The sequence below is a fragment of the Passer montanus genome, unplaced genomic scaffold (genome assembly GCF_014805655.1).
Source record: "Passer montanus isolate IOZ18808 unplaced genomic scaffold, ASM1480565v1 scaffold3, whole genome shotgun sequence".
In the NCBI taxonomy this organism is placed as follows: Eukaryota; Metazoa; Chordata; class Aves; order Passeriformes; family Passeridae; genus Passer; species Passer montanus.
Window position 1 is genome coordinate 8623644 of NW_024367707.1, and position 14251 is coordinate 8637894.

Here is a 14251-nt window from a genome sequence, read left to right on the forward strand (position 1 = left end):
CCCACTCTTTTTGTTGATGTTTAAAGGGTCATGAAGGAACTCACAACAAAGATTATTTTATCAGTTGTGTAAGAGGAGACTTAGCTTGTGGCCACTAGGTCATACTGTCTCCTGGACAATGAAAATCACTCTTTCTCACCTCTAATGGGGTAAAGTTGGCCTGCAATCCAGCAGGAGCCTTTTGTTCAGTACATAATGTGAAGCTTCTTAAACATTAATAATGGGTCATTCTTTTTGCTCTTGTATTTCCGTGCCAGTTGGTAACATAATCTGTTAATGGTGAACATTAAATGCTTATAAAACTATAAAGGGATCATTTCTTAACACTGATTTGTGTGACTCAAAGACACTGATGACAATCAAGGTATTTTACATACTTTATTGGTAATGAAAATATTTCTCAAAGACATGAATCCACTTATAACTTTCTTAGCTCCATCAGAAAGGAAATGAATGTTGTCACTTTCTTCCTTCTTCTTCAATAAATTGAATATTTACCTCATGCCTAAGATAAATTATTTGTCAATAGAATTACTTTATTAAAGTTTAGAGGTTGACATGCTTCAAATATCACAGACCCAGAGGGGTAACAAAATTTGGGAGGAAGGGTGTGCTACTGCAGGACATCCAAGATAAGAAGAAATTAAGAAAGCCAGCTCAGCACAGCTCAGCAATAATACAACAGTAAACACTGAAGGCCACAAGGCTGCCCAAGATAAGAAGCCAGCTCAGCACAACTCAGCAATAGTGGAGTATTAAACACTGAATATATAATAGATAAGTGGAATATATCAAGATTAACAACATATAAATAGTGGTCATAATTTCTGCTTGGTGTGCTGACTTTGTGGATTTACTTAGCACCCATCTTTGCACAAGTATTTAAATAAACAAACACCTTGGCTCTGTGTATGATCGCCTTACTGCACACAGGGTGATGCACACTGATTTTTAGAACATACCCACTAAGAATTTAATTATGTCACCAGAAGTAGTAACATTGTCTTAAACACTGCTTTATGTTCTCATGGAGTAGATGAAATGAAATAGAAGACTAATGAATAGCCTCAAGAAGATTTTTAAGAAATAAAAGCATGTAGAATTGTAAAAAAGCTTGACCAATAACACTTCAGAAACCCTGACCTCGAATTATAAAATACAGTAGTATTACACTCAACTCATGTATCAAAATTAGAAGTACTCACAAAAAAGTGTAATTTGCATCTTGCACATCAGTTTTTCTGTTTGCATTGTTGCATTAGATTCAAGGCACAATTATATAGGTTTGTTTTGGTTTTGTTTTTTAATTTAAAAAAGAATACAAAAAATACACTACTAATAAAATGTGAAAAATAGGATTAAATCTGGTATACTTAAATGTCCATTATCAGGTATCTTCTGGGCATGGACCAGAAATTAGTATCACATTGTCCACTCCAATTTCTCCAGTTTTACCCTTCCCACGCTCTGATTCAAAAGTGACCTGTCATAAGAAAAGATATGTATTAAGGGTGAAAATACAGTTTATTCAACCATTTAGCAACTCCTAATTAATTATAATGCTATAAATGAAGAATATTTTATTACAACATAGGATTTAATGACTTGAATCTTTGCCATTTTAAAAGCTTTTGTGCATTATTTGAAATATATTTAAAATCCTCTGCACAGATTTACAATACCAGACGGATTACTTTAATAAGATTATTTACTTTTATTGTAAAAAATGCAAATTGAGTGAAATCCTCTTATAATAATGTAGTTTCATCACAGCATGTGCTGCTCATGCATTTCATTTATTCAAGACATTACAAATGCTCATTTTTGATCTATTTGGATCCTCAGGTTTTGTGTGCCTCTTCTATATATATATACACCCTCTATTATGTATTGAGTATAGTATGTATACTATATATAAAGAGGGGGATTATTTTTATGAATAGGATGTTTGGGTTTTTTATTTTATATTCTGATTCTCATTTATTTAAGGGCTTTTCCACATCATTCCAGCTGTGCGAAGGACCTTGGAAAAGTCTCACATTTCCTTTACATTCACCCTATTCAATTTTACAGTAGGAGCCTTTACACAGCACTGAAAATGTTCCATCACACAAATGGAAATCAGGCCCCAGAATTTTGAGAAGAACCTGGCTGAAGTCCTGATTGAGGCAGTTTCAGGCATACATCAGTGCCCAGTGTTCCCTGTTGGTACACCCTGCTCCTCTGGTGATGGGCCCCCTTGATTATACACGATGCCTCCTTTTGCTAGAATGGTCTCAATGCTTTAATGTGGTTTGAGAGTAACCTCTTCTATTAAATGAAAAAAAATCATTTTTCTAGGCATGTATGTAGGCTTCTGTTGCATGAGGTATTACGGGCAGATTTTGATTACTTGTGTTAATTTATGATGTGATGCAGTATTTTTACAAAACGACAGAATTACTGGCATCGGTATTCTAACCAACTGGGGTGATTCAGTTCTGAAATTACAACCAAGTGATAACTTTAATGCCCCCTAAAATGTGGGTTCCTGTTTCCCATTTTAGATTAGCCTTTTGGTTGCTGATGCCTATAAAACAGTTGGTGGAACACTTGAGAATTAGGAAATCAAACCAGCATGTTGGTTATGGTAATTGGCTAATAAACTGTCTTATACTTACACTGTTGGTTGTTTCAGCTCCCTGAAATATCTCTATTTTTCCGGTTCTCCACTTTTCATCTTTTTCTTTGTTCTCTTCCCAGACAGGAGCAGATTTTTTGTTTGCCAAGAACACTCGAAGCTTTCCCACTTTCTCACCAGCAAGCCGGTAACTGAAAATCAGGCAGTAGCTGCTCTTTGGTTTGAGGTCAGTGAGGAGAAGTTTTAAACGCCCCATATCATTCTTGTGCCCCACAAAAGCTGGAACTGCCATGTAGTAGCCATCACCTTGTAAAAAGAAAATAGTTTTTAAAAAAATTATCTTTAATGCACTTGTGTTATTTATTAACAATTTGAATACGTTTGCTAAGAAAATAAGGGGAAGCTGAAGGTAGTTTACTTGAATAATTTAAAATCACATTGGAGAAAAGCAGCAGGGAGTGTACTTAGCAAGGAATAAACTTATACTGTTGGAAGTCAGATCAGTTTACAGAGATGAGTTCATATTTCACTGGCAATTACAGTCATTCTTCCTTGCACTATCTTTTGAAGTCAAAACCATCTGTTTTTCAAATGCAAGTCTGAAACATGCTGCTGTGCCTCTGTGGTCAGATTATTTCAGTAATTGAGCTAGGTCAATATTCTCTCCACTGTTCTCTGCACTGATGACAAATTCACAAGGGAACTGACAGCTTATTTCCCATGTCCTAGAAGACCAATGAAGTGACAGACACACACAAAGTCTTAAAGAAATAAAACATCTGGGGCCATAAATGAAGTCATAATTAGCAGAAGTTCAGGGAGACAGGATAAGGCCCGGGTAAGGTTTTCCTGGAAGTGACAGCACAGAGAAGGGATTTAGGGAATTATGTGGAGCAGGAGAGGAAGGATTAGTGAAGAAAGACATGGAAAACATGGAAAGACTCTAAGAGGAAGAGAATGTGAGTGTGGGAACCGGTGTAAGCAGCCTGCAGGATCTGTAGGATCCACTGGTCACTACTGCAGCAACTTCTGCAACATTTCTGTGTCACAGGGAAAGATAGATCCTTTCAAACAAACTCATCCAGCCCCACCTTTTTATGTGCACCCACTCAGCAGCCCCACATTGCTCTCATGGAGCTCTTTTTCAGGTTTCAGCAGGCTTCCATTGGTACCTGTTCATGTATTGGTTGTTCTTGAATAGGCCCCTTGCTCTTGGCTTATTCTGAGTTTGTTTTGCAGAGATTGAGATTTCTGAGCAGTTATCCCAGTGATATTTAAACCATGTAGGTGACTACATTCTCACATCCATCTAAATGACAGATGTGTGATGAAATGTCCTACCAATCTTGGAGAGACACAACTAGTTAATAAGGTTTCCATTGCCTTGTAGTTTGCAATTCTGAACAGTTATGTTCTAATAATTTTTCTTACATTTTGATTTATTTGTGTTGATATATATTGCTGATTACTATTTTCTATTGGACATTTCAAAGAAACAATATCCACTCCTAGCATCCTCTGCCCCTTTTCTTCTATTATAAAGATAACACACTGATAGAAAAGAAAAATCCTGGATTCTGTTTCCCCTCCCCCCCTTTTTTGCAGAGGGTAAGCCATCAAATCAGAGCCTATCTAGATGGCAGATATCTGAATACCTCTGTCTCGATCAGCAGGATTCCAGTCAAAGTCATCATCAGCATCTTGTTTCCAGTCACAAACCCCTCGACTGAAGCTGCAATCAACTGAAAAAAAAAATTGGCAGAGATAATAGGAGCACTTAGAAGCATATCCTAAGTACTGTTAAAACATTTTGCTCTTTATTCATACAGTTATTAATGTACAGATCATTCTAAAATTATAATCTGATTTCAGATGGTGTTGACCGAGATGCAACTGCCAAAAATCAAAATATTATGCAATAATCCTTTCTTTAGCTCAGTATCTTTTTACTCACACCTGCACATAAATTTATATGCTGTGACTTCTGTACATTGATGGCCTGCAAATCCCCAAGTATAGGTGGAGTTGTTAGCACTTCTGCAACATTTCTGTGTCACAGGGAAAGAGAGATCCTTTCAAACAAATTCGTCCAGCCCCACCTTTTTATGTGCACCCACTCAGCAGCCCCACATTGCTCTCAGGAGCTGTTTCTTAGGTTTCAGCAGGCTCCCATTGGTACCTGTTCATGTATTGTTTTTTCTTGAATAGGCCCCTTGCCCTTGGCTTATTCTGAGTTTGTTTTGCAGAGATTGAGATTTCTGAGCAGTTATCCCAGTGATATTTAAACCATGTAGGTGACTACATTCTCACATCCATCTAAATGACAGATGTGTGATGAAATGTCCTACCAATCTTGGAGAGACACAACAACTAGTTAATAAGGTTTTCATTGCCTTGTAGTTTGCAATTCTGAACATAGTTAATAAGGTTTCCATTGCCTTGTAGTTTGCAATTCTGAACAGTTATGTTCTAATAATTTTTCTTACATTTTGATTTATTTGTGTTGATATATATTGCTGATTACTATTTTCTATTGGACATTTCAAAGAAACAATATCCACTCCTAGCATCCTCTGCCCCTTTTCTTCTATTATAAAGATAACACACTGATAGAAAAGAAAAATCCTGGATTCTGTTTCCCTTCCCCCCCTTTTTTGCAGAGGGTAAGCCATCAAATCAGAGCCTATCTAGATGGCAGATATCTGAATACCTCTGTCTCGATCAGCAGGATTCCAGTCAAAGTCATCATCAGCATCTTGTTTCCAGTCACAAACCCCTCGACTGAAGCTGCAATCAACTGAAAAAAAAAATTTGGCAGAGATAATAGGAGCACTTAGAAGCATATCCTAAGTACTGTTAAAACATTTTGCTCTTTATTCATACAGTTATTAATGTACAGATCATTCTAAAATTATAATCTGATTTCAGATGGTGTTGACCGAGATGCAACTGCCAAAAATCAAAATATTATGCAATAATCCTTTCTTTAGCTCAGTATCTTTTTACTCACACCTGCACATAAATTTATATGCTGTGACTTCTGTACATTGATGGCCTGCAAATCCCCAAGTATAGGTGGAGTTGTTAGCGTTGAACTCTAGCATCAGGAATTGTTTGAGATCTGCCAGCTTTAGAGCTCTCCCTTCTCCATTTGTTACACTGCTGTAGTTGCAATCAGCTCAAGTTCCAGTTCTATCCTTTGGGAGAAACTGGCCTCCCATGAGAAGAATCCCTTACATCAGCACCTGATAATCCAACTACATGGAGCTGGGAATAGCCCAGATCAGTTGACCTTTAGAGCACCCTGAAAAGGGTGTCAGCCAGAGGACACCACAGCCGTCATGACTGTGCAGGTGAAAAGCACCACACACAGAAAGGGACACTGTGCAATGCAAGCATGACAGATCAGATCAAGAGTAATACATCAGCCATCTGAATTTCCTCAGAAAGAAGCATCCTTCTTGTTATTTAAATGTATTTTATCATGAGACAGAGACATGCAGTACATGGCACTTAGAGAAGTTAGTTGTCTAAATCCATTGTTTCTGAAACTACTGCTTTCTAAATTGGAAAAAAATGTCAACCAGCACATGTATTTTGTTAGTTTAAGATTATTGTGTGTTATACAATATGTTTTCATTTTATAGACAATAGAAGCTACTTTATTTTTTCATGACTATGAAATTATTCAAGTAAAATTCTGTTGATTCAATTGCAAGTCAAATTCTAGTATGGGGAAACTTTCTATGCATGGGTTATAAACAGTAAAAGTATGCTTGGAAAAGGACACATTGGAACTGGTAGCATAGTTTGGCCAGATACTCTCTCCAACGTGTTCACAAAATCTTTGGTTTATGTTAAAGGCTTTTAAACTAGTTCTGACTTGGCTAACACAGGTTGTCACAAAAAGATACAATACACAGGAAAATAATACTGTATGATAAAAGTAAGCCACCTTCTTGCTCTGGTCTCGACACTGGAATTTTCCTCTGTGCCAGGTGAGGGCCAAAAGCAGCTGCTTCTTTTACCTTGGGAGCTAGGGAAAACAGCTTGTCAAGTACTCAGTCATCACAGGAACAGAAAATGGAACTTTATTCCTTTATACCAGCTGACATAATTTATTTAAATAAGTCAATATATGTATTTTTCCACTCCACCACAAAACCCATATTCCTAACAGCAATTAGATACTCTGAATTTTAAAAATTTGCTTAAATTGCTGTTTTCCACAGCACTGAGCCTTCTAACCTATAAGCACTGGAGCTACAGCTTTATTGAGTTACACATTCACAAGATAAATCACAGATAAAATGGTGATTTTTCTTCAGTGGCCTGATCTGCTTTCTTGTTATAATGATCAAATGGAACTGAACTCTACCAGACAGCAGGAAGCTGTTTGCCAACCTCAAAAAATGGATAATGTCAGAGACTTTGTAATTAGGGCATCAAAGGCCCACAGATCTGAATTCAGGGCAGTGATAGCTGGTGCTGACTGGAAGAGCTGGTAAAGCAGCACCAATGAATGTTAGGGGTGTTCTCTAAGACACTGGCCTGAAAGAGGTGGTTACTCAAGAAGCATTATTTCTCAGCCTCAGAGACCAAGGGAAATCCTCTTCTGTCTGGTGAGACAGAGGATTCCATATTCTTGTTTACGCTAAGTGATCTCTAGATTACTATAAGTCATTAAAAATTCTATTATTAAGTTTGTTTTGTATTATTTTAAGTGATTAATAGATAAGTGCACTCACTAAAGAAATAATCATAAATCTCAACTTCTTTATGCATACCCTGTGAAAATAACTAATCACACATGAGATAAGGGGAAGACTGGCTTCCAGTGTTCTATCCTTTGCAAACACATAAACAGGTGATACCTGTGATATGTTCATGACCACCTATGAAAACAGGAGGAGTTTAAAAGAGCCATTTTAGAAGAGTGAGGAAGAAGCCTTCGGATTACTGCTTGGAGAATGTATTAGTGGAAAGCCTGAAACAAATGAAGTTCATTTTTCAGCCCCATCCCATGGGCAGCTGTGCTAAGAAAAGCTATGGAAATTACTTTTCCCTACTCAGCATTGCATCATATATGGAAATGCCAAATATTTTAAAAGTCATTATTTTCACATGGACGCACATTTGTTCAGAGGGGAGGTTTTTTTTCCCATGAGTTTGACTGAGCTAGGGCTTTCCATTTAAATACTCCAACATGCTCACCCATACTCAGTTTTAAGAATATACTCAGAAGCAACTGCAATCCAGAGCCTCCTAGCACCGTAAAGGCTATGCCATCCACTAAACCTTTCTGCTTCTTCAAAACTGTCAAAAATTGCTCTGTGTACACCAGTGAAAACACACACTAACAAAGGGGCCTGGAGGCACTTCCAGAAGTGATGAATTGGAGAAGATTCATGCAATCTTATGAGCTTTCTGATGAATTGCCAGGAGCGTGTCATCTCGTGCTGTCCTTGTAGCTTCCCCCTAACCTAGTCCAGTGCTTAGATCACCTGGATAATATTCATACTTAAGGCAAGAATTAATATACATCTTCCTTCAAATCAATTTTTGTTTACATAGACGCATTTAGGAATAGACACATCCAGATTGGTGTTAAGTTTACTCTCAAGCCATAAACTTGGCCTTGTACTTGGTGAAAGAGGCTCAGACTGTGAAAACCTTTGCCAAAATGAAGACAGCTATTAAAATATGATCAGTTCTGGAAAGAGTGGAGTGATTTAACAGAAGACAACAGCTGCCAGAATGATTTATTTCTTAAGTTATTGAATTATACTTGAATTCACTTGAGAGAGATACGTGCAGGTGTAGCCATGTGCTATGAAGCGAAGAGCTGTTATGGACAGAAAAAAAGTCCAGTTTTGTTTCCAAATCTATTTTTGTTTTCAGTCAGGCATTACAATCAGGTTTTGCACTTACTGAAAGATATCAGTATATTATGAGAAACTGCAAGCTTCAGCTTACAGAAAGGTTTCAAATATACCTTACTGTTTGAAAAGTACCTGTATTTTATTCAGATCATCCTCACACACAGCCAGGATCCAAAGTTTACTCCCTCATAAGTAATAGGCAGGAGTCATAATTAATTTTTTTAGCTCTTCTGCTACCAAGTGCTCTTGTAAAAAGGCAGGTCTCCTCTCATGGTCCCTAAGAACAAGCTCTCACCAGGAAAAGCACACATATGTTGCACTCTGTGTTGCACTCTAGGCACAGCAGAGTCCATCCTTCTTTCTGTACTGAGGATGCCCTCCCATCAATTTATATGCAACAACAGCTAATATGTAATCTCTACATACAAACCCCTTCATACCATGGTGCCACATGTTCTTAACCACTGATGTCATCAAACCTATTAAAAAAAACAAAACCCAGAAAAACAGAGTGGGCACTGTAAAAAAAAATCAAGAAGAATATAAGACGTAGTAAATTTCACTCAAGCTTCCTATGTATATGGTATACCACTAGGATGGACTCACAGGAATATACCATTTCTCTGCTACCATATCCTGCTCTGAAACAATTCCATTTGCCAGAAGTCATGTATAGCTATGAACTGAGCTGTGGTCTGAGCATTAACAGCTCACAGAGTGGTGGAATTACCAGAAAAGAATGAGAGCAAACATCATGATTAACTAAGGGAGTTCTCTTGTTCAGCATCAAGAGCTGTGAAGCCATAAGGGAAACAGTCCACTTTTAGTACTGCTAAATATTAATCCCTCTTTATCATTCTTGATGCTACTGAAGTGAGTGTCTGTGTAATAAAATAGCTACATGATACGACAGGAGTTCTAAGCATGATGTGAATTTCATAAACTGATGAAGTACAGAATATAGAATTTAGTTGCATTTGGCAATATCATTCTGAATTACCAGTGATAGCCAAAAAGCAATAAAATGTTAGAAACTGTCAGAATTAAGGTTGTGCTTAGTTATTTCAGTGGAGCTTGAGTGTAGCATCTCTGCAATCCTTGCTTATATAACCAAGTCCTTTGGCCCAGCTCTCTGTGTCTTCTCCCATATGCAGAAAGGGCACTTCTCATGTAATAAAGAGCTTTCCAATACATTTCCAATACTGCCCTCATTTTTACTAAATTATTTGATAATAATGAATAAATCATTAATGATGAATATTACTATCAATAAATAATTAGCTTATCAATAAATAAATACTGCTATTTATTAAACTGCACCTTTCACAAGAGGACACATTGTTCTTCCACATTGGACAAGGCAAGAATCCCATGGAAAATAGTAATTTGAAGGAATTTCAAACTGTATCATAAGATACAAAAATAAAAGAAAAAAATCTAAATTTTCATTGATGACCGTAATTTTGACATTTCTTACATGTTTTGGGCTTCACTTTGCTGTCTTTTAACTATTGTGTGGGTTATAAAAAAAAAAGTCGGTAAATAGCAATTCTCATGAACGTCCAGTATTTTGGTAGTTGGGCCTATTTTAATAATTTCCATCTCCATATATTTCCCTTTTGTCCTACAATATTTTTCTATGGCTCCCTATGTATTTATTATGTAGTAAAACTACTATGATAAAATAATACATCAATTTAAAGAGACTTTTTTATCTTTTCCTAACTAACTACTCTTCCCAGAAGACAAGCAATACCAATATTAATAATACAAAAGGCAGATGCTATGTGAATACTTGAGGGGATTATATGAAGGAATTTAATATTGTAGTAAAGGAATCTGCTGAATAGACATCAACAAAGAAAGGAAAAAATGTGAAAATTTATGAGCTGTAAATTTGAGCTAATGATGTTCTCTGAAAGATCACTCAATATCATTAAAATTGAAAGTGTTTTTAAAGCCAAATGTTCAAGCAATTAAGCGCCTGAATCATGACTGAATTTTTAAGATAACAAAGATCAAGTACACCACATGGAAATTTAAGAGGAAGGAAAACACGGTATCCTGAAATGAAAATGAAAATGGCACAATGCTTTAAGTCCCTGAATCACAGTTGGTGTCAAACAAGAAAGCCACAGATAATACAGAGTTCACAAACTTAATGAAACTACATCTTGGGCATGCTGCTATCTCTGCATGAAGCAGCACACCAACTTTCTGCCAGAATCCCCTCGCAAAATAAAATCTCTCTAACAAATTCAGCATATGAATCTCACATCTATAAGGGAAAATTCTGGCCAGATGTGACTGGAACAAAGGCAGTATAGGCAAAACTACAGATGAACCACAATGCTTTAATATTTTCAAGCAGTAATATTCATTGTTACTGCTGTCAGCTGTAGCGGTAATTTTTGTAGAAACAAGTAGACTCTACCTCTCTGCCTAGCCCAGGTATATAGTGTTCAAATGCCCTGGTTTGGTTGGGAAGGCCCTGGAAAATGAATCTCACCAATCATCATGACAACAATATATTATTTTGACTCTGTATGGACAGAGGATTTTCCATGTGTGTCATCACTCAAATTGAAATCTGGAAAATTAGTGCATTCCAACTAGTGTAGCACAGAGTACCCAGCTGGAAGGTTGCATAGTCCACCCTTTGCAATTGCATCAGGTCCTGTAGCCCGGTACAGGAGATCGAGTTCTCCTTGCATCACCAGGCAGAGACAGCAGAGACCTTTGTCCTTCCAACCAAAACCCAGGGTGACCATACCCTGTGGGCAGTATTCCTAGCAATCCTTCCTCACCTGTCCAAGCAGGCTGAAAAAGACACCGGTTGAGATGTCTGAGATCCATCCATCCATCCATCCATCCATCCATCCATCCATCCATCCATCCATCCATCCATCCATCCATCCATCCATCGTCTCCTCATTTGTCTTGTAGTGGGAAGTGCAAAACGTGCGTTTTACTGCAAAGCATCTTCCTAAGCAGTCATCCCAAATCCATAATGTTGCATGAGGCTTTTCTCTCCCTTTCCATCTGCTTTTCTTGAACCTTATATTGTTCCTGTCAGTCTACCTGCACAGCCTGGCCAGATCCCTTTAATAGCAGTGCTGCCCTTCAATTAATGGGTCATTCTCCCCATTTTGGTATTGTCAGCAAACTTGAAACATGCCATCAGCACTTACTGTTAATATTTGCAGGAAGGGAGGAGTTTATTGAGCAAAGTCCTGATTTTGTTCTGTTTATCAGCTCTCTAGCATAATTTGAGGAAGCAATATTAGTCTATATCCTCAACTTAAACTGAAACAGGCCAATTACCAACGAAAACAAAGAAAGAAGGCAATTTTAGGAGAATGCCTTTGGCAAGGAAGCTTGTGTTCTCCACTGTTAAGTTAATAATTACAATTTTTCTTGGCTGTCTTATAGAATTACAACATTACAGACCATTTTTTCCAGAGGACTTTAAAATTATCCTTCCTTTAAAAAAATATATACTTATCTCTCTTTCCAGGTTAAATATCAATAAACTGAATGCTAATTTATTTTTCTCATTTTTATTATTATAATTTGAATTGCTGTGGGATAGTATTTTCTATACTTTGGAAAGAGAAAATGTAATGAATGGGATATTGAACGTGTGTGTTCTTCATCGTAATTATTTTTTCCACTACCTTGAAGAATGTTTGACTGAGACAACTGTACTAAAACCCAGTTACAATAATAGAATTGCTTGGGTTGGAAGAGACCTTGAAGATCATCTAGATCCAATATGCTGTACAATTTCTTGCTGTGTTTTTCAAAGTCTTCAAATGTATTTTCAAAGCATTAACTAGAACCTAACCATCCTATGATTCTATGATCCATTTTCTACAAGTAAATTCTGATAAAGTGTAATGTTTTGTGATGATTTTTTAGTTCAGACATATTTACATTGAAGCCAGATATTTTAAAAAACAAATAAACTTACAAAAGACATCCCCTCTAAGGCTTCGCTCATCAATTTGATTTTCAAAATCGTCCTTCTCCTCTTCATCTGACTCTTCAGCCTCCTCTTCTGCAGCAGCTGCAGTTTCTTCCTCACTGTAGCTCCCACCAAGATCAATACCACCTTCATAGTCCAGCAACTGCACGTGGGTCTTAGAAGGTGGGGTCACAGCTGCTTCTGGGATTGCATTCTTAATTGTTTTATGCTTTTTCACACTGCTTTTTTGTGCAAGAAGTTTCTTAATTGTGTCCTTAGCTGTTCCAGGGCTTCTTGCAATTTCCTTCACTGACTTTTCAGGGATAACTAGAACCAAGAAGAAAATAGAAAATATTAATCTAAGGAATCATTCAGCAATGACAATGTTTTTAAATGGGGCTGTGGTGTCCTTTACAAGGTCCAGAGAGCCACAGAATTAAATTCTCTACTATGAGATGTAAGTTCAGGCACATGTTCAGCTCTGTACTACTGACAGCTCTGTCTGAGTTACAGTGAAAAGACCAAAGCAACCCTCAGTAATGATGTCTTTGGACTCCTGTGTAGCACAGCAGTAACACAGACCATACAGCCCCTTACATAAATTATTTTTACACTGGAGCTGAGGCAAAAAACCCCAAAAATCCTTGTTCAGGTTTTGGACTAAACTTGTCCATGGAGATGGGATCCTCTGCACAACAACTGCAGCCTAATAATGAGCATTTCTCTTGTCTTTTGTGAACTTCTCTGGTCTAATTTTCTTGCCATGGCAGGCTGGAAGCTACTGAAATGGAGGATATTTTGAGAAGATATACATCAACTCCTCCATCATATTTCTTTTAGCTCTTATTTAATTCTAAGGGGCAAACACCAAAATTCAGAGAAGAATCCAAAAATGCCAAATTGCAATCCCAAAATGGACTAGAACATAAATGTAACATTTCCTGAGAATTTACCATTTTATGACTTCTCTTGGACGTGAAATACTGTATCTTATAGTTTTGGATAAAGTGGTGTTATTTTAATTATTCTGGAATTATCCTTTTGGATACTACTATCAAATGTTGTGCACAACCATGTCATAAACTACTGACAGTTTGAGTCTTTTATGTGCACTACCTAGGGAACAATGAAAGCTGAGCAGTTCCAGTGTGCTATAAAAAAGCTCTTTCATAAAGAGAAATTATTTTCATCAGTGTTCCAGAATAGCCACATATACTGCTTCCCATCTTTGATTCTCAATCAGTATTGATGCTGCAGTGCCTACAGTCTTTTAGGATTAAAAGTTATGGTGGAAGACAGCTATTTTTATTTCCCTCTGCTTCTGCTGTCTAATGATTATATTATCAGGGCAAGAATATGTTCCTGTTTTGCTCCTCACTTTGTATTTATGAACATTTTATAGTAGTACTTTGAGACCGATGGACTGGACTTGGAGCCTTGCATAGTACAATATTCTCTGTGCCTCTTTTCATGAAGATACAGCAGAAGAAAAAACACCAGTAAATAAAATAGAACTGCAGTCTAGTAGAAAAAGAGGAAAGTTCCCTGAATTTATATTCACTTCTGGAAAATACAATCCTATCACTGTGAATTTGTCACATTTTATTTATGGCAAGTACAGCTACATGCTATTTAGTATGTCAGAAAAAAATTCAGACTCTTGGTGTGCTCACTGTAGCATTTAGGGGGTTTTGAGATTGCTGTTGGAGTAAACAGATGCCAATAAAATGAAAGTCAAACTTGAGGATTTGTTCTTCCTTCTTTTGGATAAAACTTATAGGC

General features: G+C 37.0%; 1 protein-coding gene across 1 annotated transcript in view; it reads right to left on the minus strand.

Annotated features, from left to right (window-relative positions):
• Nucleotides 1-387: 387 nt before the first annotated feature.
• Nucleotides 388-14251, minus strand: part of EGFL6 (EGF like domain multiple 6) — a 31724-nt gene continuing 17860 nt past the window's right edge. Inside the window, exons 8-12 of the mRNA XM_039714404.1 lie at nucleotides 12476-12796; nucleotides 6576-6656; nucleotides 5331-5417; nucleotides 2661-2926; nucleotides 388-1483 (exon numbers count right to left, since the gene is read on the minus strand). Of these exons, the coding sequence (XP_039570338.1) occupies nucleotides 1388-1483; nucleotides 2661-2926; nucleotides 5331-5417; nucleotides 6576-6656; nucleotides 12476-12796 (851 nt within the window). The 3' untranslated portion in view covers nucleotides 388-1387. The remainder of the gene's footprint in view (nucleotides 1484-2660; nucleotides 2927-5330; nucleotides 5418-6575; nucleotides 6657-12475; nucleotides 12797-14251) is intronic.